Source organism: Crocodylus siamensis, chromosome 3, assembly GCF_052110815.1.
Source record: "Crocodylus siamensis isolate JL-2025a chromosome 3, ASM5211081v1, whole genome shotgun sequence".
In the NCBI taxonomy this organism is placed as follows: Eukaryota; Metazoa; Chordata; order Crocodylia; family Crocodylidae; genus Crocodylus; species Crocodylus siamensis.
The window spans coordinates 12140346-12163226 of NC_143397.1; the positions used below are offsets into that span (position 1 = coordinate 12140346).

The 22881-nt window shown below is 43.5% G+C and overlaps 1 protein-coding gene across 3 annotated transcripts in view; it reads left to right on the forward strand.

Annotated features, from left to right (window-relative positions):
- KATNAL2 (katanin catalytic subunit A1 like 2) overlaps positions 1 to 22881 on the forward strand; it is a 52827-nt gene that overhangs the window by 20949 nt on the left and 8997 nt on the right. For all 3 annotated transcript variants that reach the window (XM_090037750.1, XM_090037749.1, XM_090037751.1), the window contains 10 exons: positions 2509 to 2551; positions 3016 to 3145; positions 4305 to 4403; positions 5008 to 5106; positions 5992 to 6069; positions 9974 to 10072; positions 10753 to 10816; positions 11493 to 11611; positions 14850 to 14941; positions 18189 to 18299. In XM_090037750.1, the coding sequence (XP_089893876.1) occupies positions 2509 to 2551; positions 3016 to 3145; positions 4305 to 4403; positions 5008 to 5106; positions 5992 to 6069; positions 9974 to 10072; positions 10753 to 10816; positions 11493 to 11611; positions 14850 to 14941; positions 18189 to 18299 (934 nt within the window). The remainder of the gene's footprint in view (positions 1 to 2508; positions 2552 to 3015; positions 3146 to 4304; positions 4404 to 5007; positions 5107 to 5991; positions 6070 to 9973; positions 10073 to 10752; positions 10817 to 11492; positions 11612 to 14849; positions 14942 to 18188; positions 18300 to 22881) is intronic.

The following is a 22881-nucleotide window of genomic DNA, read 5'->3' on the forward strand; positions in this document are numbered from 1 at the left end:
GTGATTTAGGAACAGCTTATCCTGTATCTGTGCAGGGGTTGGAGCAGGTGATCTCCCCTTTCAGCCCTGTATTTCTATGATTTTTAATAGCAATGATGTTTATGCATCTTCCTAAAACTGCTGTGATATCTACTTATAGCAACATAGACATACATGGTGCTTTACCCTGCATGCTACATGCCAGATACATAACAAGCCATTGCTTCAAAGGGAATCCACAGGAACAAGCAGGACAGAATAAGACGTGTCAGAACAGAGGCATGTTTGAGGTGATACTGAGAGCTTGAATGCTGTTGAAGTGGGATGCAGCAGGTTCGCTTACAGGGGGTGACGAGAAGCATGATAAAAGAAAAAGCAGTTATGAAGATGTGAATGAGACACTGATTTCTCCATATCTCTGTCTTTTGATACATGAAACGAATTGTTAGGGAAGAAGCTAAGTGAAACAGAAATGCTGCCAAGCCACTTGAGTTGTTTCAAAAGCCTGTGGGGAACTGTGAAGGTCCCAGGTGAATGGGACACCACTGAAGCATATAAGTGTTACTATTTTTATATGGATAAAATGCTTTTGAAAACCACCAGTTGTGTTGACATTCACTGTGATGCAAATTTTGTAAAAGATCAAAACTGGCTGGAAGCAAATGTTATCTGCATGAGAGCAAGATGTACAGCCAGGGTCTTGTGCTTTGGAGTCAGAAAAGAAAAAGAACCCTCCATTTGCATAAATAGAGGAATTAATTAAAAATTAAGCAGGGGTCACAGTTCCTGTTACAAAGCATTTGTTAAATCATGCTTAAGGCTGCATTCTGATACCCTTACTGATCCAGAGTAGGCCTTTGACCCAGAAGACTAAGCAGGAATCCAGGTATCCAAATCCAAGCAGGTGACACTTTAAACCCCCTCCTAACCTCTGCTGTGTTGAATTTTTACCAGGAAGGATCACTAGGCACCTAGAGTTCTGCTGCTGCACAAGTGTAGAAGCACTGCTGTCTAGGCACCAAGCTACTCAGCTGTGCTGATGTGCCCTGTACGCCCATTTGGGATCTATGAACCAGACTCAAAGCACACCTAACGTACTAACACTACTGCATCAGCACCAGGTGCAGCAGCTGTGTTACAAGCAACTGGGCTGGCAAGGCCCCAGCCCTGCACAGTTCAGCTTCATCCCTGGTTTACTACATGTAATATATATTAAGCTTAAAGAAATGACACAGTGAATGTAACTAAAAAGCCTTTAACTGCTGTCAGCCAGTTGGTCGAACCAGCTAGCAAAGGGGAAGTGCATAGGCGCTTACACATCCAATGTATAAACATCTTTTATACCTTCGTTATACATTGAATACCTATAGAAACTACTTACCACATGGAGGTGTACCCTATTTCACCACTTTGGTATAAGACAGGGCAGGATGGCACCTCAGAGACTAACTTGTTCAGAGAGGCATACATTTTTGTAGGCAACAGTCTATTTCATCAGATGCTTCTGATGAAGTAGGCTGTTTCCTATAAGTGTTTATGCTTCTTTGAATGAATTAGTCTCTGAGATGCCACCCTGCCCTGCCTTCTGCGTGACTTCAAACCAGTGCAGATAATTACCTCTCTCTACTTTTGTATGGGTACCAGTTAATTATCCCGTTATTGTTAAACCTCCCTTCATATCTCCCTATCTTTGTTGAAGATGTTACTTGATTTATCATCTTCCAGGTGTGATCTGCAAGGGCTGCAATACTCCCTGCTCATTATTTTGGACAAGCTAACCAGGCCTGGTACTGCCTTATTCTGGCACCTTCTAGGAAGGGAGTGGAAGGGGAAAAACTGATTAGGAGCTGAGACCTTATTAAACTAAAGAGGAGAGAGGGCAAAGATGGTGAGGTCATCTAGAAGCTTAGGTCTTGTTGAGCCAAGGCTTCGCTGAAGTCTTAGCAAGAGAGTGTTGGACACAAGACTTCTAGTCTATCCAGCAAACCAAGTCCACTTTCATTCAAAAACATGGCTGGAGGAAAAGGAAATGGTGGTGCCACCTGCCTTTTATAAGACAAACTGGTAGCAAAAATGCTTGCCATGAAAGTAGGAAGTGGTGTTAAGTCCTTCATCAACCTGATGGGGCTCAAATCCACATCTCTCACTTCTGACAAGAGTTCCCTGGAGTCTAGGATAGACTGGGTTGGTAGCCCTTTCCCACCCTTGGAGCTGGACCACTGAGCAGCAAAGAAGGTAGGATGAATTGGGCCAGATAGGCAGAGCAAGAGTGAGCATGACTCTCCAGTCCAGGGAATAGAGCACTTTCCTGGTTTCAGACTGCCTCCCAAGGATGTTTTGTACATGTTACAGAAAGGGAAAACTAAAGAGTCCTGCATAAACAGTCATGAAAGGCTTTTCACATGGGCCTTCCAAAATCACTAGGTTTATACAAAAATGTTTTTAAAAGGAAGTTTATCAAACTGTCCTTCTCTCCTGACCATGACATACCTCTCCTAATATCTTATTTCAACATTTATTTTGCCATAGCAGAAAATAAGCAACAGCTAAGAAATGGAGGGAGACCACGAAGGTAAGAGAAATGTCACTTGGCTTGAACACAGGTAGAATGTTTTTCCCAAAGAGTAATATCCATTTAGTTACGTGATGCTCTGAAAATATGTAGCTAACATAAAGCTGTGCTTAGCATAAAATCATGCTGCAAACTAAATGGTGAGATCTTAGCATCTTGTTTTAAAACTGAACAGAATTCTTGCTCAGACTGTGTGCTGTTTTGCAAACTGATATGTGGAAAGTTTGCTAATGTTTCTGAAAAATCCCCTCGTTGCGCATAAAGTGTTAGGGTGGGATTTTAAAAAGCACTCTGCATTGAACTCTGCTTCCAGTGAGATCAGATCATAAGTTCAGTGGGAGAAAAGTTCGGTCAACACTGTGCTTTTTTGAAATCCCAATTTTGAATCTTTCAATATTTAGAGACCTGTTGGCAAGAAAATGAGAAATTAAAATTCATATCCTGAAAGGCTTTTTATATCCTAGGACAGCAAGTAGCTCTTCTCATAATCTCCCTAGGATCAACCATCATCAAACAGTGCAGCGGCCATTATCAAAAACTTCATCTGGAAGGACAGCCGAGCCTAAACCATCTAGCAAGAATACCCCCAAACAGGTTCAAGTGTATTCTACCCTAACTGTTACAGTTGCCATTGATATTGATTCTAGTTTGGACTGTAGATCAGTCAGTAAGTGACGAGAAAACATTTGGGGCTTTCTTATCAAGAGTTTCACCAGTTGTGTAAATTAAATGTAACCGCTATAAGCTTCCAGTGGGAAAAGCAGTCTGGGTAGGAAGGTGGGAAAGAGGCACAGAGAGAAAATGAAAGAAGAGAGTACGTCGTATGAGGTCTGATGCAGCACCCACCTAAGTCAGAACGAGTCTTTCATTAACTCTAGTTTTAAGGATTTGTCATATGGTGCCAGACAGAATGAAGATCACAGACCAAGGAAGAACAAATAGCAGAAATGTGTCCAGCCTCAGCCACAGGCACATCCATGTAATCCAGTCTCATGCATCTGAGTTGTGGGAAGTAACTTTTTACCACAGTTTTCTGCTCTGTGAAGCTGGTCTGAGAGTACAGGCTCCTGGGCTCGTTGCTTTGTTACTTGCATTGCATGAAGATGAATTAAGCTGCAGAGAGCAGAAACAGCAGACTTCTGGCCAGTCAGAACAAGCCAGTTTGGTACCTTTCATAATCTTTGGGCACTGGAGAAGTGACTGAGAGCTATTTTTTTACTTAAAAATCCTTGTATACATGTCTGTGCTGAGGCTGGCTTTCATGGCCGCTTCTATGTTTTTTATCAAAGAAAACTTCAGTAGCAGTCTTCCATAATAGGGGTAGCTTAAAACCCTAAAATGTCCCTGAGTTGCATTTAAGCAGACACGCTGACTATTCTATCTCCATTCCTAGTCACAACCATTATTCCTATTGTATTCTGGTGCTCAGTTCATGGTGGATGTAAAGGTTTCTTCTTATTACTAACTACAGTAGTATGCACTTTTTTCCTTACTATACAGAAAATTCTTTGCCCAGGAAATGAATAAATATTGAGTGCCAGAACTGTGGTTGTTTTCATTGCTTTCAGCAGCCAGATGAACTGAGTTTTAAAGGAGCCCATTGTAACGTCCTGTGTTAGCGCACAAACATATATTCCATTAAATTGGCAAAAATAACCAATCAGCTGGGAAAAATAATCATCCAGGCATGTGTGAAGAATGTCTAAAATTCATCTGCTTGACAACACATATTTTAAATTTGCTTGTTCATTAGGAGACTGACCATACACTTACTCTGGAGCAATCTGATTTTGGCTTAAACATATCTTCAATCAACAGAAGTGGTGGAGGAGAGAGCGGTCATCCAAGGAGGGTTGGTAGAAAATATATACACAAAATACATCTGTGAGTTGTTGTGGGAATGTGTATGAGTAAAAGACCCTGAAGCTGTAAGCAAAAGACTGACATGAGCCTCTTTTGAACGTGTTTATATAAAATACTGCTGTTGAGGGACTGTCTGAGTGCTTCACTATATGTACTTTGGATGGTAACTTTAATCCTTACTCCGTTTTGGCAATGTGAGTGGACTCTGCTTAGAAACAATATTTAAAATAGGTTAGACAAGCAAGAGTGCATATTTCAGAGCCCCCTCTGCATAGCAGAAATGAAACCTGGACGTAGAATCTTTTTACATTGCTTGAAAATAGTGGATAGATGGTTTTGTACTTAAACCATGGCACTGAACATTAGGAGAGCTGGTTTCTTTTGCCACAGCTTCAGCTGATTTCATGTGTGACTGGCAGCAAGCTTTCATGGCTAAACTGTGCCCTCAGTTATGCCTGTTGCCTTTTGTAGGTGTAGAACTGTTTTCCTGCTAAGCTAGCTTTATTCTTTGTAATTCCTGCTGATTTAAATTGTAGAATGAACCTCTGTTTAGGAGTTATTAAAGCTTATGACATTTCCCCTCTTTCCTTAAGGGCCAAATAATTGACTTCCGTGGGATGATTCAAGATGCCATCAAAGGATCATCAAATGAAATAGCCTTAAACAGCCTTAACTATGATCCAGATCCTTCTGTAAGTGCCTATGTTTCCTTCAGACCAAGTGAACTTTAACTGTTATTGAAGTATACAACTGGGAACAAAACTAAAGCAAAATGCCATAATAATATTGTCCTGGCTTTTGATACTAAAGACTCGTTTGGACTTCTAGTGTGGCTTATTTCCTTGTAGGGTGGACACTGACACTTAATATAAGCCTAATTTGTTGACAGTTATGTACTCCCTGAATGGAGCATACAAATTGTATAATAAAGTTCACATACATAGCTGAACTGCCATAGCTCCAAAGAATAACTCTGGGTTAAATCCTGGTACCACTGAAGTCACTGGCCACTTTGTCATTCACTTCAGTGGGAACAGAATATCCCCCTCTGTCTTCAGGATACAGGCAGGAGTCTCCTGTCTCACTGAATTTGTCAAGATGCTGCCATCTGTCAGCTCCTCCTTGAGCATACTTTAAATATTTGGAGTAGAGATCTGCAGTCAAGGTCACCACTCCCTACCACAAGCCAGCACTGATAGTAAAATCAGTCCTTCTCACCCAGTGCCTGCCTGTCTCTGCTATTATGCTTGAAAGGAACATCTTCCTTTAAAACAACACGCAAGGCAATATGATAACAGTTGTTTAAATTCCTGGTTCACGTACCTCTAATTAATGTAGGGCTGATTCTGCCATGCAAATGCTGAGATTGGTAGAGCTACTTGTGGAGTAGGGGATTGATTTACTGTAAGTAAGGCTGGCAGAGTCTGGCCCTCAGCCCAGTAAGACTTGGGATGAGCTTAATTCTTATCATAAAAAGATGAGGGCATCTCCGAACTTTAGCACTTTTCCTGCAGTGCATCTTTTTGAGACAGTTTTATAATTTGTATAAACAGTTTTTTATACTCTTATGTTTTTAGGAGCGATTATTAAAACCTCTGAGTGCTTTCATTGGCATGACTGGTGAGATGAGAGAACTTGCAACGGTCATAAGCAGAGTAAGATTGGATCTTCATTTCAGTGGTTTGGAGAGCCTGGGTTCTGTGGTTGTCTGAGAATGCTGGCAGTTTCTTTTTGCTGGCATTGAAAGTGCTAATTCTCAAAGGCACTGGACCAAGTTTTTTTCCTGCGGCAGCACCATTAAAGTTACATTAGGAATAAATTAAGCCCAGTACATTTTCCCATCCTTGCATGTAGTATTACAGATTTTTTCCTGACCAGGAGCACAAAGAAGTAATTTAAATTGCTCCCCTTCCTATAGGACATATTGCTGTTTATGATATAGGAGCTGTACAAGCCAGACCAGCACTGCTTTCCTTTTTGCCTTTGCTATGAAAACTGTACATTAATTATCTACACAGGGAAGCTGCATGTTACCTGGGATGGCTGATTAAGGGCCTAATTCAGCTATAGGATTCCAAGTAGGTCCTGATCCTTTTTCATCTTGCATATGTGAAGTTGCATACGTGGTACGTTCCTTGGTGAATTGGGGTCTAAATGAACAGGGTCTTCCTTGAAGGAAAAAATAAATGCCAATATACTGTGACTAAATGCTGGTATACTGGGACTTCCCCGCTATGATGCCAGACAGACTTGAGGGGAACGCCTCCAGACCTCAGGTTGGGGAGGACTGGGTTAGAGAGCTGCTGGAGGGGCTGGACGTGTTCAAGTCAGCAGGTCCAGATGCTCTCTACCCCAGGGTGTTGAGGGAGCTAGCAGGGGTTATTGTAAGGCCCTTGGCATGGCTTTACAAGCGCTCGTGGTGCTTGGGCCAGGTGCCAGATAATTGGAAGATAGCTAAATTCCCCATTTTCAAAAAAGGGAAGAGAGAGGACCTGGGAAACTATAGGCCCGTCAGTCTTACCTCAATCCTAGGGAAACTCTTGGAGAAGATCCTCAAGGAGCACATCTGCGATGGGCCGGCTTCAGGGATGATGCTCAAGGGCAACCAGCACGGTTTCATTAGGGACAGGTCATGTCAGACCAACCTGATTGCCTTTTATGATCTGGTCACAAAGGCAATAGATGCAGGTGTCACCGTGGATGTAGTCTTTCTAGACTTCAGCAAGGCCTTTGACACCGTCTCCCACCCCATCCTCATTAAAAAACAAGGCGACTGTGGCATTGATGCCTACACAGTTAGATGGATTGCAGATTGGCTCAAGGGTCGTACTCAGAGGGTGGTGGTGGACGGGTCATATTCAACCTGGGGGGAAGTGGGCAGCGGAGTCCCCCAGGGCTCGGTGCTGGGGCCTGTGCTGTTCAATTTCTTCATCAGCGATTTAGACAACAGGGTGAAAAGCAACCTGTTTAAATTCACTGATGATACCAAAATTTGGGGTGAGGTGAGCATGCTAGTAGGGAGGGAAAGATTGCAGCAAGATCTGGACAGGTTACAGGAGTGGGCTGACATAAACAGGATGCGTTTCAATACTGACAAGTGCAGGGTGCTACACTTGGGCAGTAGTAACCAGCAGCACACTTATAGGATGGGAAACTCCCTTCTTGAGAGCACGGAGGCCGAAAGGGATCTTGGGCTCATTATTGACTCCAAGATGAACATGGGCCAACAATGCGAGGTCACGGTTGGCAGGGCTAACCGGACCTTGTTGTGCATCCCCAGGTGCATCTCAAGTAGAGCCAGGGAGGTGATCCTCCCCCTCTATGCGACATTGGTCAGGCCACAGCTGGAGCACTGCGTCCAGTTCTGTGCGCCCCATTTCAGGAGGGATGTGGACAACATTGAAAGGGTCCAGAGGAGGCCACACGCATGATCCAGGGACTACAGGGCAGACCCTGCAGTGAAAGACTGCGGGGCCTGAACCTGTTCAGCCTTCGCAAGAGAAGGCTGAGGGGGGACCTGGTGACTGTCTATAAACTCACTATGGGGGACCAGAAGGGTTTGGGGGAGACCTTGTTTCCCCCAGCGCCCCCTGGCATGACAAGGAACAATGGACACAAGTTATTGGAGAGGAGGTTTAGATTAGACATCCACAAGAAATACTTCACAGTCAGGGTGGCTAGGAGCTGGAACCAACTTCCTAGGGAAGTGGTGCTGGCTCCTACCCTGGGGATCTTTAAGAAGAGGCTTGATGCCTACCTGGCTGGACTCATTTGAGACCAGTCTTTTCTCCCGCCCAGGCGGGGGGTCGGACTTGAAGATCTACAAGGTCCTTCCGACCCGACTTCTATGATTCTATGTGCTTAGTTGTAGATGTTTTTGCCTCTCAATAAAACTTGTCTGGTAATATGAACAAGTACCAAGACAGAGAATGGTCAGTGATTATCTGAGGCAAAAAGCAATATTTCTAAGATGCACTTGAATCCTTTTAGTAATGAAATTACTGGAGGAACAAGGCAAATGCAAGGAGTATGGTTACCAGCTCTGCTTAGGATTAATTACCCTGCAAGTCCACCCTCAAGCAGACTGCCTTCCAAGTCGGAAAAGCACTTAAACCCATTTACTTGAGTCTCTTTTGCTCGCTCCATATTTTCTGCCAGGTCCAGTCCTGAGTGTTGGGCTTTATCCTGAAAGCCCACTGTGGTTATGAGATTGCCTTTCACTTTGTCTTGTCAAGGATGTTTAAATGAGCTGGGAGACTTGCTGTCCAAGCTTAGAGCTGAGCAACTTCTCTGCTTCCTGAGTCAAAGGTCCTTGTCTAAGGCCTGTGGGCAACCTGTGGCATGAATGGTAACGCTGTATGTGACGTGGAGACAGGCAGCACAGTGGCATGCAGAGCAGGGAGCAGAAAACAGAGCAGCAGATGGGACAGGAGATGGGATTGAAATGGCACCTGTGGAGGGTCTGGGGCTAATTTGTGGCAGATGCCAAAAAGGTTGGCCCTCACCGGTTTTAGGGTTCGTTCTGATTATATGCCCTGTAGGGCCTGAGTCTAGCAGGTTTGTGAGCTGGAGTCAGAGTAGCTTTCTTCATGTAGGTTTTGGTTGATTTTTATTTTTATGAAGCTCTTGACAAAATGACATGGCTGCAGTCACTCCTGGCAGGAGCAGCAGTTTTTAGATTATTTTTATGGTGTGTTTTTATACTTTACTAATATGTGCCTAATTGTGATGGCTGTGTGTCCAGTATATCAATAAAATGAAGGACATATGGTAACTGGTCCACTAGGGAGTCTACTTTAGTGTTGGAAAGTCTTTTAGAAGTCTCTGTTTAGCATCATAAATCAGGTTCAGCTGAAGTTGCTATTCATAGAAAGAAAAGTGTGATCTATTGTTATAAATAATTTTTCTAAATGTATTCAATGAAATAGTTCCCTGGAGCATACACCTCTCATTCTAGTCAGTGGGGACCTTTCTTCATTTTATCTGAGAGTACAGTTTAGCCATCAGATTATAATAAGAGTATAAATCTTCTTTTTACACAACAGCTGGCCTGTGGAGTACAATTAGTTGGATGAATACTTCAGGGGACAGGCCAATTGTAGTCCCTCTTTTAGAGGGTAGGACAGGACAGCACCTTAGACTAACTGGTTTAGAGGCAACAAACTACTTCAGAAAACCCTCACCTAGGCAGGTTATTCCATCATTCTCCATTCTGGAGTTTCTTAATCCTTCCTTTGAACTATGTGATGCAGGCTACTTTTAAGGAGATGGACCGCTGGTCTGGTCGATTATAGCGCTTTTTGCTATCCTTGAAGCAAAAACTTCCCCAGGCTTCACTGAGATCAGGCCATAATTAATGGCTTCTCTAGGAATTATTTTTGTGTACGCCCCGTGGTAAACCAAGGATTTACAGTATGTGTGGTTTGAATTAAACAGTCTCATTTAATATCACTGTAACTTTACATCCTGGTATAAACAGGCTGTTTTGCTACTTCAGTGTTTATTATAGTTTTACAGGAGAACATTATTTCTACTAAAAAGATCAAATATGTGTTGCAGGACATTTATCTCCATAATCCAAACATAAAGTGGGATGACATTATTGGACTTGATGCAGCCAAGCAATTAGTCAAGGAAGCAGTTGTGTATCCTATAAGGGTAAGGCCCTAAATAGTTTGAGAAAACCAATGCTGGGCATCATCCTACATGTTGTTACGGTTAGAATGTCACCAGCTAGTTCACCTGTTTCTTGCAAAAAGAGAACTGTTGCACAGTTCTTATTGTATCTATACTGTTCCGAATGCAGTTCCTATTCAGCAAATGGCATTTAAAAAGACAGTGGCCTATAGCTTCTCACATAAGAAGGCTCTGCAGTATGCTGGATTGGAAAAGGCCAGTTCTTCTGTCACACAATCATGGTAAAATAGAGCTGGAAGGGAACTCGAGGTCATGTAGTACAATCTCCATCCCATTCAGGGCAGGATTGTCTCTGTCTATATCTTCCCAGACTTATCCCCACTCCTTATTCTATAGGCATTTTGTCTAAATAAAAGCAGCTGGATTGGGCATGCATCATGCTACAGGGTAATGATTTATAGATGAGACTAGCCAGCCTCATGCACTGTATCAAAATAAAATGTGTAAAATTCATGTAAAACATTTTAACTGTAAATATCCCTTTTTATTGATAATTCAGGTTGAATTTTTATATAGTTCTATTTTTCTCTCTTTCAGCTTATTGATTTTCCTGAATAAACCAGAAAATATTGCCTCAAAAATAATGTTTGATATAGAGTATGCATATTTGAATTACTTGAATTACTTTTTAATCTCTACAGTATCCACAGCTGTTTACAGGGATTCTCTCCCCGTGGAAAGGATTATTACTGTATGGACCTCCAGGTAGGTACAGCTATAGACTATATGATTAGTTGTACATCGCTACTTTTGTTTTTAGATAAACAGAAGAATCATTTGCAAACGATGGTAAGCTGTTTTTAGAGGTTTATGCTAATTTCATCTGATTTTTTGTGAAGGTGTGAATTGAAGTGAGAGGATATCATACTGGTAGACCACTCCTTCAATCTGTTTCTCAGTGCACAGAGTTCCCCACTTATGTGCACAGCCTGCGAATATTGCTGCGCCTAAATCCCCTAGCCAACTTTCCTGACCATGGGTGATCAGAGCAGTGATGTGCTTCACACATCATCACGGCTGTGGCTTCATTTGTCTGTAGTTGCCAGCAGTGCATGTTTGAAGCATCTTTTAATGTCAGTCCCAGCCAACCTGGCCCAGATGGTCCCTGCCTGGGAACTGTGGTATTTACTTGCTACAACACAGTCTGTTGTAGTGCTTTGTTCATTTAAAAAAAAAATCAGAAAGAAGGCAAATGAAGAATACACCCATGAGTGGTGTTGTGCCTTGAGGTCTTATTCCTTGTATTTTTCCAAATAGTCCTGATTAGTCAGTTTTGGGGTTTGTTTTACTATCAGTGTTCCCGTCTGACTAATAAGTTGGTGAAGGAAATTACTCAAATGCTTACATATGCTTAGAGTGAATTTCTTCATTGTGTTTGCAGGTACTGGGAAGACTTTGCTGGCTAAGGCTGTTGCCACTGAATGCAACACAACTTTCTTCAACATTTCAGCCTCCACCATTGTCAGCAAGTGGAGGGGCGATTCAGAAAAACTTGTCCGGGTAAGAATTATGCTCTAACAGGCAGCCAGAGAGTAGCAGTTTTATAATGGGGTGAACAAAACCAAGAGACAGGAACTGATGAGTATTTCTCATATGTTGATACCCTCTGTGGTCTTGGGAAAATCATTTCACTCTTCACTCATTTTCCCTTCTGTAAAATAAGAATACATATTATTTCTATTAAGATACCATGTTGGCCAAGTTCCTGTTGTGTTGTTTCAGCTCAGTAATACATGACCTCCCAAAGCTGTCAAAGATTTTTGATTTATTGAGTCATCAGCAGGCAAACTAAATCCTGAGAACAACTGAAAGTTCCTGCTAGATTAGAAGAAATGCAAGAATCTAGAACTCTTGGTTCCAAAATGATACCTTTTATTAGACCAATTGAGAAATTGCAAAAAAAATATTTTTTTTATGTAACTTTTTTTGCAGTTTCTCAGTTGATCTAATAAAAAGTATCATTTTGGAACCAAGAGTTCTAGATTTTTGCATTTCTTTTTGTTTCAGATCAACATGGCTATCACATACACCCCTCCTAGATTAGAACATGTCTTCATCGCTGTGATCACTGGAGGTGCTCCATGTTGGAATGGCCGATGTTACAGTTGCTCCCAGATTTTACTAGATCTGTATAGTGTAGATGGTATGTAATTGCCAATAAAAGTGTGGTGTGCCCTAAGGCTCTTATAAGCTAACTTTAAAGATAATGTAGTCATGAGTGAATAAAAGAATGAAGAGGGGGATTAATTGAGCAATCTGGGATTCCAAAATTAGGAACCGGCAAGTCTTGCTTTAGCTGGGATTGCTTTTTAAAAGGAGCTGTGATTGTGTGCTGATTCTGTTATACTCATTTATTTTTGCCACAGAGAAGCACTTTTACCTACTGCTTAGAGCCAAGCAGTGGTGCTAGGAAATGTAAGTTTTATTCTGAACTTGCCACAAGCTCAGTGTGATTTTTTTTCAGCAAGTAATCTAACCTCTGTGCTTCATCTATAGAACAGAGAAAATAAGGCCTGTCCTTATAAAGATATTTATGAAGCCTTTTCACTCCCTTAGATGAAAGGTGCCATAGTTAGTGCAGTATGATCAGGGATCCTGGTTTTCCCTGATTGAAAAAAAAAAATCACAAATTCTCTGATTAAATACCCCCATATCCGTGTTTTACTGCAGTTAAAATGAAACACCACCGTGTGTGTGTGTGTGTGTGTGTGTGTATAGATAGATAGATATCTGTTGAACACAATATTTTATTGATATATTTACAATTTTAGAGGAATTTGGAAGCCTACCACTGCCTCAATCACTAGAATAAAATAAATTCTAAATACCTATATATTTTGGCGTTTGATTTTTGGGTTTTTTATCATGGAAAATCAGAGCTCCCCCTGTCCCCTTTGCTCACCAGGACACAGGTCCAGCTGCAGCTGTCCCCCCTGTTGCTTTATGGCATTGAGCAGCCCTGATATGCTGGTGCCCTGCCCATGCCATTGCCCCTTGCTCCCCACCCACAGCCCCCGGCCATGCTGATGCCCAGCTGCTAGGGCTATAGGGTCAGGGACCTGGGTGTGCAGCCCCCTGTGCCCCACCAGCAGCACCCGAGCCTCAGCTGTCACCCGTGGGAGGCGGTGGCTGCTACAGCCCAAGCGGCGCACGTAGCCCAGCTCCCCTTCCCCTGTGGGCAGCACAGCTACAGCAGAGCGTGTCAGAGGGAGTGGATGTGGGCTGCCTACTGCAGTCTTGGGGCTCTTCCCCCTGCTGTCCTCTCCCAGGACCTCTGCGGTTCAGCAGGCAGGACCCAACACAGCAGGGCAGAATGGGGTGGGAAGGTTCGGTGCTGCCACTGGGAGCCCTATGCCACGATAGCAAGGTGTCCCCTGCCCACCTGGCAGCAGTGAGTGGCACAGTGCCATGCAGCCACCCCTGCTGCTGCTGGGTGGGCAGGGGACACTTCACCATGGTGGTGCAGGGCTCCTGGCAGCAGCACCAAGCCTCCCTGCTCTGCTTTGCCCTGCCATGCTGGGCCCTGGTGGCACAGGGCAAGGAGGCAGCAGAGCAAGGAGCCATGAGCTTGCAGTGGCCAGCCTACATCTGCCCTATGCACAAATCTTGGGGGCATGTGCCCCCCTCCCTGGAGTGCATGCAGAGACATGGAGCTAGCCCCCTCACAGATGAGCTGCCCATGGCTCTGTCCTGCTCCTCACCTGGGCCCTGCGGCCATGCATTCTTGCCCTGGGCCTGAACCTCTAACTCCAGGCCCCGCACACTGCCCCAGCTGCGCAGTTCCCCCAGCCCTGCCCAACTCCCTCCCTCACTATGGGGGCCTCAACCCACTCCCCAAGGCCTACCTGCAGGGAGCTGTGGGAGCTGCTCTCCACACTGCCTGGCTGTCATGTATGCATGCATGCAAATGGTGCCCCCTGCCTGATTGTCCAGCCTGCAAGAAGAAACCTGCCGTTTCCTGTGTTTTTCTCCTTTAAAGGAGAAAATATGTGTTTTCTCCTTAAAAAGAGAAAATCCACACTTTTCTCCTTTAAAATGCCCATGTTTTTCCATGGCAAATGGAAAGTCCAGATCCCGGACTACAATGTTGTTTTTAAATAGTTGAAGGATGTTTCCATAAAAATATTCATAGAATATTATTATATTTAGCTACCCTTATAAAGGAAAAATAGGTAACACGTCATCACTGCAACAGCAAATGTCAATTATTTTAACTTCCATTTTTAATCTAACTTTATCCTGTGAAGGATAGGCCATGTTTGTTTTCCTCAAAGAAGTACTTTATTTTATTAAGACAGTATGGCCATTTTTGCCACAGGAGTTTCAGTGACTGTGTGTCATCTCCCCTCCCCCCATTTAAAAAATAAATGCAGTAACAGTAAAAGAAGAAAGTACTTATCTCTGGTGATGATTTGGAATTTGGACCCCAGGGTCCCTTTTTGCAATTCTTATCTTTTTATCCCATTATTCTCAGCATACTTGCATAGACGTTAGGAGGAAAGATTAAAACAAAAAGACTGGATTACATAAATGTATTCTTTATCTCTCCTTTATAAACCGGAAGAATTAAGGAATGATTTTGGAACTTCTCTGGCAATCATTTTCCCAACATTTATTCTGTTTCTTTCCTAAAGGTTTTTGTGACGTGTGCACTATTATTTAGTCTTTACATGATGACCCTAAACACCTTTGCTCAGTCTTCCTTCAGTTGTTAATATTTTTTTTCCCCTATGAACAGGTTTTATTTGAACTTGCCCGGTACCATGCTCCTTCCACGATTTTCTTGGATGAGCTGGAGTCAGTAATGAGTCAGAGAGGAACCGCTCCTGGGTAACTGATGAGTTAGCTTGCTATCTCTTCAAAAGAATACGTTTCCCTCTCTAATTCTTTTCAATAAATGCGTTTGATTGTATGCCAATTAACATTTACTAGAACACTGAGCTTATTACCAAGCAAACAAATCTTAGTACAAACAGGGCCTGAGGCTGTTCTGGTAACGTCAATAGGAGCTTGATTGGACCCGTAGAAAGACCTTTAATTTAGATCGCATTGTTAGAATAACTAAGTTGAGCAGTAATAGTGTAGTAATTTCCTTTTAGTTTTCAAATGTAGCTTTTCTTCAGGTCTATTCTCAATCTGAGGATCCTCACTACAACTTATTGTTGGACAGACTGTCAGCTCATATATGTGGTGATGAGGGATAAATAAAGGAGAGAGTACTGTTTCCTGGAAGCAGTGTAGGCAGAGGAGAGATTTACAAGGAGGAAGGAAGTGTTTGGTTCCCGCTGTAACGGGTGGTCTGAAAGGAAGTGTGAAGGCAAAAGTGTGTGAAAGAGAGAAAGGGACTGACTGACTAGATGCTGTGGTGACTGAGACATAGGCAGGGCTTGTAGCAGTGAGGTTGGAGGACTGTTGATGTGATGCTACTATCCATGACATGACACACTATTAAAACAGTCTAAAAGAATTAGAAAATGTGGGGAGGGAACAAAATGTATACACACTTTTATTATATATGTAAGGTGCCTATTTGAGAGGTTTCTAGATGCCACAAGTACCACGTCCAAACGTTTTCATATGCTTGTAAAAAAAACCACTGGATTATAAAGATACAACTCATAATCATTGGCAATTTGTGCCCTGGTAGTATCCTTTCACAGCCCTCACTGGCACTAGTGAGGTATCTAACTGTGTGCATTTCTAAGAGTTTATTTGATTATCTTCATTATATGGTGATGCAGCACCATGAGAGGATGCTTTCGAAAAAAACAAGGTATTATACCTGAATGGCAACATCTATAATCTGAGGTCTAACTGTGCTTTATTGGAGTTTTTCTGACTGAGCACTTTCTGAGCACTTCAGCTCCCAGGCTTCAGTGCTTAACTACATGGTAAACAGCTTTGGTGCATTGGGTTGGGGCAGCAAAGCTTCAGTTTCCTGGCACCTTGCAAGCACAAGCTTGTAGATTCCTGGAACCTGGAAGGATGTGGGTAGTGGGGTCCTGCAGGGTTCAGTCCTTGGACCCGTACTCTTCAGTATCTTCGTCAGTGGCTTGGATGTGGGTGTGAAGTGCACTCTGTCCAAGTTTGCGGACGATACTAAATTGTGGGGTGAAGTGCACGCTCTGGAGGGTAGGGAATGACTGCAGGCAGACCTGGACAGGTTAGAAAAGTGGGCAGTAGGGCTGTTTTGCTGGCTGTTTCTATTCAATACTGTTTTGACTAATTTCAAGCTCGAAACAGTGAAATTGAATCAAAATGAAGGGCTTTGAAACAGACTCGAAAAAAACGAGGCTAGATGAAACTTTTTGAAAGTTTTGCAATGTTTCACGTTTCGAAGCCAGCGACGAGAGATGCGGGAGAACCAGGGCACCAGCAGGGAGCGCAGCCCTGGCTCTCCCTATCTCCTGCTGCCAGAAGCTGATAACAGCGCAGGGGAAGGGAACTGAGCCCGGCTCAGTACCCCTCCTCAGCACTGCAGTCCAGCAGGGGCAGGGCGGAGAGTCAGCTCATCTGGACTCACTCCCACTCCCTGCACTGAGTGGAGGAGGCTGACTCCCCAAACCCAGCAAAAGTCAAAACAGCACTGAAACAACCTTTACGTTTCAACGGAACAGAACAGCTGTTTCAAGTCAAAATGAAATTCGAAACAGGACGCTGTTCCATTGAACCGTCAAAACTGAAGGTGAAACGGAACGGTGCCGTTTCGCACAGCCCTAGTGGGCACTACACAATAGGATGCAGTTCAACAAGGACAAGTGCGGAGTGCTGCACGTAGGGCACAGAAATATCCAGCACACCTAGTGGCTGGGAAGCGACCCTCTCAGCAGCGCAGAAGCGGAAAGGATCTGAGTCATAGTGGACTCCAAGATGAACATGAGTCGTCAGTGTGATGAAATCATCGGCAAAGCTAACTGCACTTTGTCATGCATCAGCAGATGAAAAACAAATAGATCCAAGAAGGTAATCCTTTCCTTCTGTGCGGCACTGGTCAGACCACAGTTGGAGTACTGCATCCAGTTTTGGGTGCTGTAGACTCGAGAGGGTCCAGAGGAGGGCCACTTGTATGGTTAGGAGCGTACAGGACAAGCCCTGTGAGGAGAAACTGAGGGACCGGGACCTCTTCAGCCTCTGCGAGAGAAGGCTGAGAGGTGATCTTGTGGCTGCCTACAAATTTATTAGGGGAACGCAGCAAGGGATCCAAGATGCTCTGTTCACCAGGGCGCTGGTGTAACAAGGAACAATGGTCACAAACTGACAGAGAGCAGATTTAGGCTAGATATCAGGAAAAACTTCTTCATGGTACAGGTGGCCAGAATCTGGAATGGGCTTCCAAGGGAGGTGGTGCTCTCCCCTATCTTGGGGTCTTTAAGAGAAGGCTGGACAGGCATCTGGCTGGGGTCATCTGACCGCAGCACTCTTTCCTGCCCAGGCAGGGGCTCGGACTTGATGATCTGTTGAGGTCCCTCTGACCCTAGCATCTATGAATCTATGAAATTTCAGGTTCTTTTTTCTAAGGCAGAGTCCTTAATTCCCTGTCTCAAAGCGGGATGGGTCTTTTTTCATTTTATATCAAATCTGCACTTTTTTAGCTTCCTGCTGAGAAAACTGACCTTGAAGGGACACTAAATTCAATGACAAGTGGGTCTTTTCCGGTGGTCATATAACTTCCTCTGGATAATATTTGCACTAAATACATCAGCCATTCTCATGCGTGAATTGCAACCTGTACTATAATTCTCCAATATAATGCCCTTGAAAGCCTTAGAAATGTTCCCCTCTGAATACCAACTCTGGTATTTCCTCATTTCCTTTGTGTTAATCTTTATGCAAAGATAAAACAAAACAGATATTTTGTTTTACTCCAGTGGATTCACTCCAGTCTAATGCACTGAAGTGAGCACATTTAAGTAATCATCAGGAAGCTCAACTTTTAATGCCTGGGTGTTAGCTAATGGTACTTAATCATGCTTTGAACTGGGACAGAACTGTGACTGGGGCTCAGTTGCTGTGAATGACACTGTATAAATAAAGCTTTAATGCACTGAGCAAATAACATTCCTCTGCATCTTGGCAGTGGTGAGCACGAAGGAAGCCGGCGGATGAAAACTGAATTACTGGTGCAGATGGATGGCTTGGCCCGATCTGATGATCTTGTATTTGTTTTAGCAGCTTCTAATCTGCCATGGTAAGAGATCCAGAGAGTACATTTTGAATACATTTGCATGAGCTTCTAAGCACAGATAAAGATTTTATTTAGACTCCTGCAGAAAAAAGCCTTGATATTTGGTTAAAGCATTTAAAGCTTAATTTGGAGCTTTTACTTTTAAATTCTACAGTTCTTGCTATCTGTGCCACATGAGAATAATCCATAATAAAGTCAGCATATGCTGATGCCACCAGCTGCTGATATTTAAAATGGAGTATTTGACTTTATAGCCAAGTTATTTACTATGTTTACGGTAAGAAGGGTTTCAGCATAGTTCTGTAAGGTGCTTACAACATCTAGTGCTCAGAAGGATACTCCATAAATAGGAAGGTTGGATTTTATTGGTATTAAAATCTGCCTTTTTAAAGTTGAAGAATAAAACTTTTGGTTTCTGTAATATAATTTAGGCCTAGAAGAATCAATGTCTGTGATAGGAAACACGAAATACAATATGGCTTCAATCAGTGTGTTTCACGCAAAATGCCCTCAGCCATTTTACAAAATTCAGAAATAATCGGAGTGGGGAAGGAGGGGAAGTGCTGTGGAGCTGGAGTGTCCTTTCTGACAGAAACCTGGGGAAATGGTACAGCAGCAGGGAGTGCAGCTGGGTGAATCTTGTGGAGATGATCCATTCAGCTGAGAAATGTCTTTGGACATGGAAGAGAAGGGATCCATGGTTGTGTGAGGGAGTTATATGAGAGGCCACTTTCCCCCTGGCAGGATGATCTCGGCGAGGGGAGTTGTGCTGACCTTTTGGGGAGAATCTACGTTTTGTCTGTCTAATATTCTTCTACTGTGCCATTGCTTTTAGTACCATCTCCTCAAAGAATTGGTTCCATTCAACTCAGGCCAATAAAGAGGATTGATTTGGTTGCTCAAGTAGAAAAAAGCTATGACACACAAGCTGTGCAGTTCTGATTCTACCTGGTACACATGCATACTGGCCAGTTCAGTACAACATTCCCCTTACTAGTTAATGCCACTATAGCTTGTCCTGCAGAAACGAGAGTTTATCATATGCACCATATCTGTGCTAGCTGTATGAATCCAGGCCAATGCTAGAAGAGGATTCAGAGAAAAGAGCTGGATCGGAAGTGTTCAAACTGTGGCATGTGACGCATCTGCTGAAGTCTGCACACAACTAGCAGATTGCATGATATTGGTTGTTTCCTGCTATTAAACTGGCTTAAAACAGAGTTGAACGTATGTTTAATAATTCTCTCATGTTACTTGACCGTGGGAGCAAGTTGCCACAGAAATGTTAGGAGCTTATGAACGGAAGGGGATCAGGGGTTCATTGATCGTGAACAGAAGAGGGTCTGCGGTATATCCTTCATATCCAAAGTATGGCTCACAGTACAAACAAGTGTGCAAACCCCTGGGCCAAGCAAAAGCTCCTGTGCCTAATCAGCAACCACTCACCAACACGTCCTTGTTGAATAAATGACTCCCTAGCATTTCCACAGCTGACAGTGGCAGCGCCTTGAATCTGACTGACAAGCGCATCCATTTCCGTGGCACGTAGACAGCTCTACATTGCGACAACCGCAGGCTGTTGCCATCTGAAAGTGGTTGGAGCTGAGGGAGGGCTTTGCACCCACAAAAACCACACGTTTTGTTGCTCGGTTTGTTTTGATTAGTGGTTCTCTGGCTGACTCTCACAAGGATGCCCTAGGGACATTGGTGGGAAGAGCCTCGATCTGTGACTGGAAATCCTCAGACTATGACCGGGAAGTTGTCATTTATATTGCTGAGCGTAGTACATCTGAACAGTGCAGCCTCAGTATCCACAGCCACTTTTCTTTGATTGTATATGAGAACATGTAAGCGGCAGGAAGCAGCCTGTAATAGCTGCCAGCTCTGGATAAGCTGCATCTATACACCACCAACTTCAGTGCAACTCGCATTAGTTTTATTCCTTTTCCTGAGAAAATTCTACAGTTGATTTTCGGGAGTTATGTGAGGGTAGGGCTGCATGCCATGTGTTTGCTTGTTTTTTACAGTGTATAGGCCATGGCCTTAGATTCCCAGGTCATGTAAGCACTTCTGAAGATGTTACGCTGAGCGTGCTATGCCTCAGGGGTGCTATATGAGGTAGTTCTGTCTCAGTATAGCACCTGCCCCTTGGGAGCATTAAATCAAATGATTTGGATGTGGGGGTGAAAAGCTCACTGACCAAGTTTGTGGACGACACCAAGTTATGGGGGAGCATGGTCATGCCACAGAAGATAGATACAGGCAGACCTGGACAGGCTGGAGAACTGGGAGGACTGGAACCAGATGAAGTTCAACACTCAGAAGTGCAAGGTGCTCCATCTGGGGACAAACAATCCCCAACTTACCTACAGCCTCAGTGGCAACAATTTTACTTGCAGCACGACCAAAAGGGACCTAGGGGTAGTGACTGACCATCGCATGAACGTGAGCCAGCAGTGCGATGCAGTGGCCAGCAGGGCAAACAACACGCTGGCCTGCATTAACCGCTGCGTCTCATGCACAGCTAAGGAAGTGATACTCCCGCTGTACTCCGCACTGGTGAGACCTCAGCTGGAGCACCGCATCCAGTTCTGGGCGCCGCACGTCAACAAGGACATGGAAAAACTTGAGAGGGTCCAGAGAAGAGCCACCATATGATCAGGGGCTGGCAAGACAAGCCATACGAGGAGAGGCTGAGGGACTTGGGCCTCTTCAGCCTACAGAAGAGAAGGCTGAGAGGGGACTGGATAGCGGCTTAGCGCTACATCAGGGGAGCGCATCAAGGGCTCGGTGAACAGCTGTTCACTAGGGAATCACTGAGGAAGACCAGGACCAGTGGATACAAACTCCTGGAAGGCCACTTCAGGCTCAATTCCAGGAAAATCTTCTTCACGGTCAGGGTGTCCAGACTGTGGAATAAACACCCTCCAGTGCTGGTGCAGTCACCTACCCTGGAAATCTTCAAGAGGAGACTGGATGGTCACTTCGCTGGGGTCACTTGACCCCAGTTGTCTTTTCCTGCCTAGTGCAGGGGGACTGGACCCGATGATTTACAAGGTCACTTCCAGCCCCTAGTCATCTATGAAATCCACCGTAAAAATTAACAAATTGGCATAAATTAATTACTTGGCAGCTACCCCAAAAGTCTCTCCCCTGTCCTGATTGCTAGTTCTGTTCTCACATGATCAAAATACAAAGGCAAACAATAGCTTTATATTTTACTTTAACAGTGTAGTGTGTTTTACTGATTTACCCCTTGGGCTATCTAGTGGAAATAAACCCATGCAAAATCTGGCCTGTTTGGCATTACAATATGTACATGTAAAGAATTGATTAGAATATGATTAGTCCTATTCTAAACATGCTCGTATCGGGTTGCGTGGAAAAATACTTCAAGATAAGTAGCTGAAGCACATGCAAATATTTGTCTTGGCTAATTTAATAACCCATTTCTCCCTTTAAATCTCATTAGCAGTCTGCTGTAAAAATGTTAATTTATTACAGCATCATTACTCTTTATACGAGAGACCTTTAAGCAACACACGGATCATTTTCACGGTCAGTTTTGAAACAATACTCTATATTTAAGCGTCATGCATAGATAGCATTGCAGCCTTTTGACCATTTGCCCATCAGTAGAGCATTGAAAGGATTCAGTCTCAAGTGAATTCATGTAAATCCTGTCCATTACATAGATCTAAAAAAGAATATGGGAATTCTAGAAGCAGTAAGATGGCGTATGGAAGAACGCGCCTGAAAAGATTTCACTCTGGATCTTCCAGACCTCTGAGGCAACCGTGAGACCTGTCATCCGTCAGTGTGTATCTAGATAAATCATCATGTGTGTCACATGAATCTCTTCCTTTTATGGGTCTGGTAATCTCATTTTCGGAAGAGCTATGCAGACAGAGCAAAATGTATTTGCAATATTTCCAGCATTTCATGTTGGATTAGTTCTCAGCCTAGAAGTGCTATTTTCTGTAGATTTTCCTTGAAATTGCCATTTTTACACCAAAAACATAAAATTATGGTTTTCCCACTTTAAAACTAAGATTCCAAAATGTACATATTTCACTACATAAAAACTAAAACAACACGTAAGAACTATGGACATTTTTACCCTGACTCTTCCTAATTTCAAGCTGTTTTTTCCCAGACTGTCAAGGAATGACACACTTTTCTAAACATTGAAGCTAAAAGTAAAAAAAATCCATTTTTCAGTATAACTACTGCATACAGTTACTTATGTGCAGGGTTGGGGCATGCATAAGGATTTTACAAGTCTGATTGAAATCCTGACTGCCATTGAAGTCAATGTCTTCAGTGGGCCAGGATTTCATCTTCTAACATAAGATACTCAAGCCCAGAACTACAAGAGCTCAGTAACCACCATGGCAAGATCATTTGGAAATTTGGCCCCCTTTTTTTGGTTCCTACAAGGGAGCTGAGCTCTTTTCAGAATTTGAAACTGTAGCCCTGGAAGTTTGGGAATTTCATGTAGTTTCATTTGACTGCTTAGTGGCCAGGTATTTGAACTCTGTTGCAGTGTGAATTGCATTGGCACCAGTGAACCTAATGCTTGGGG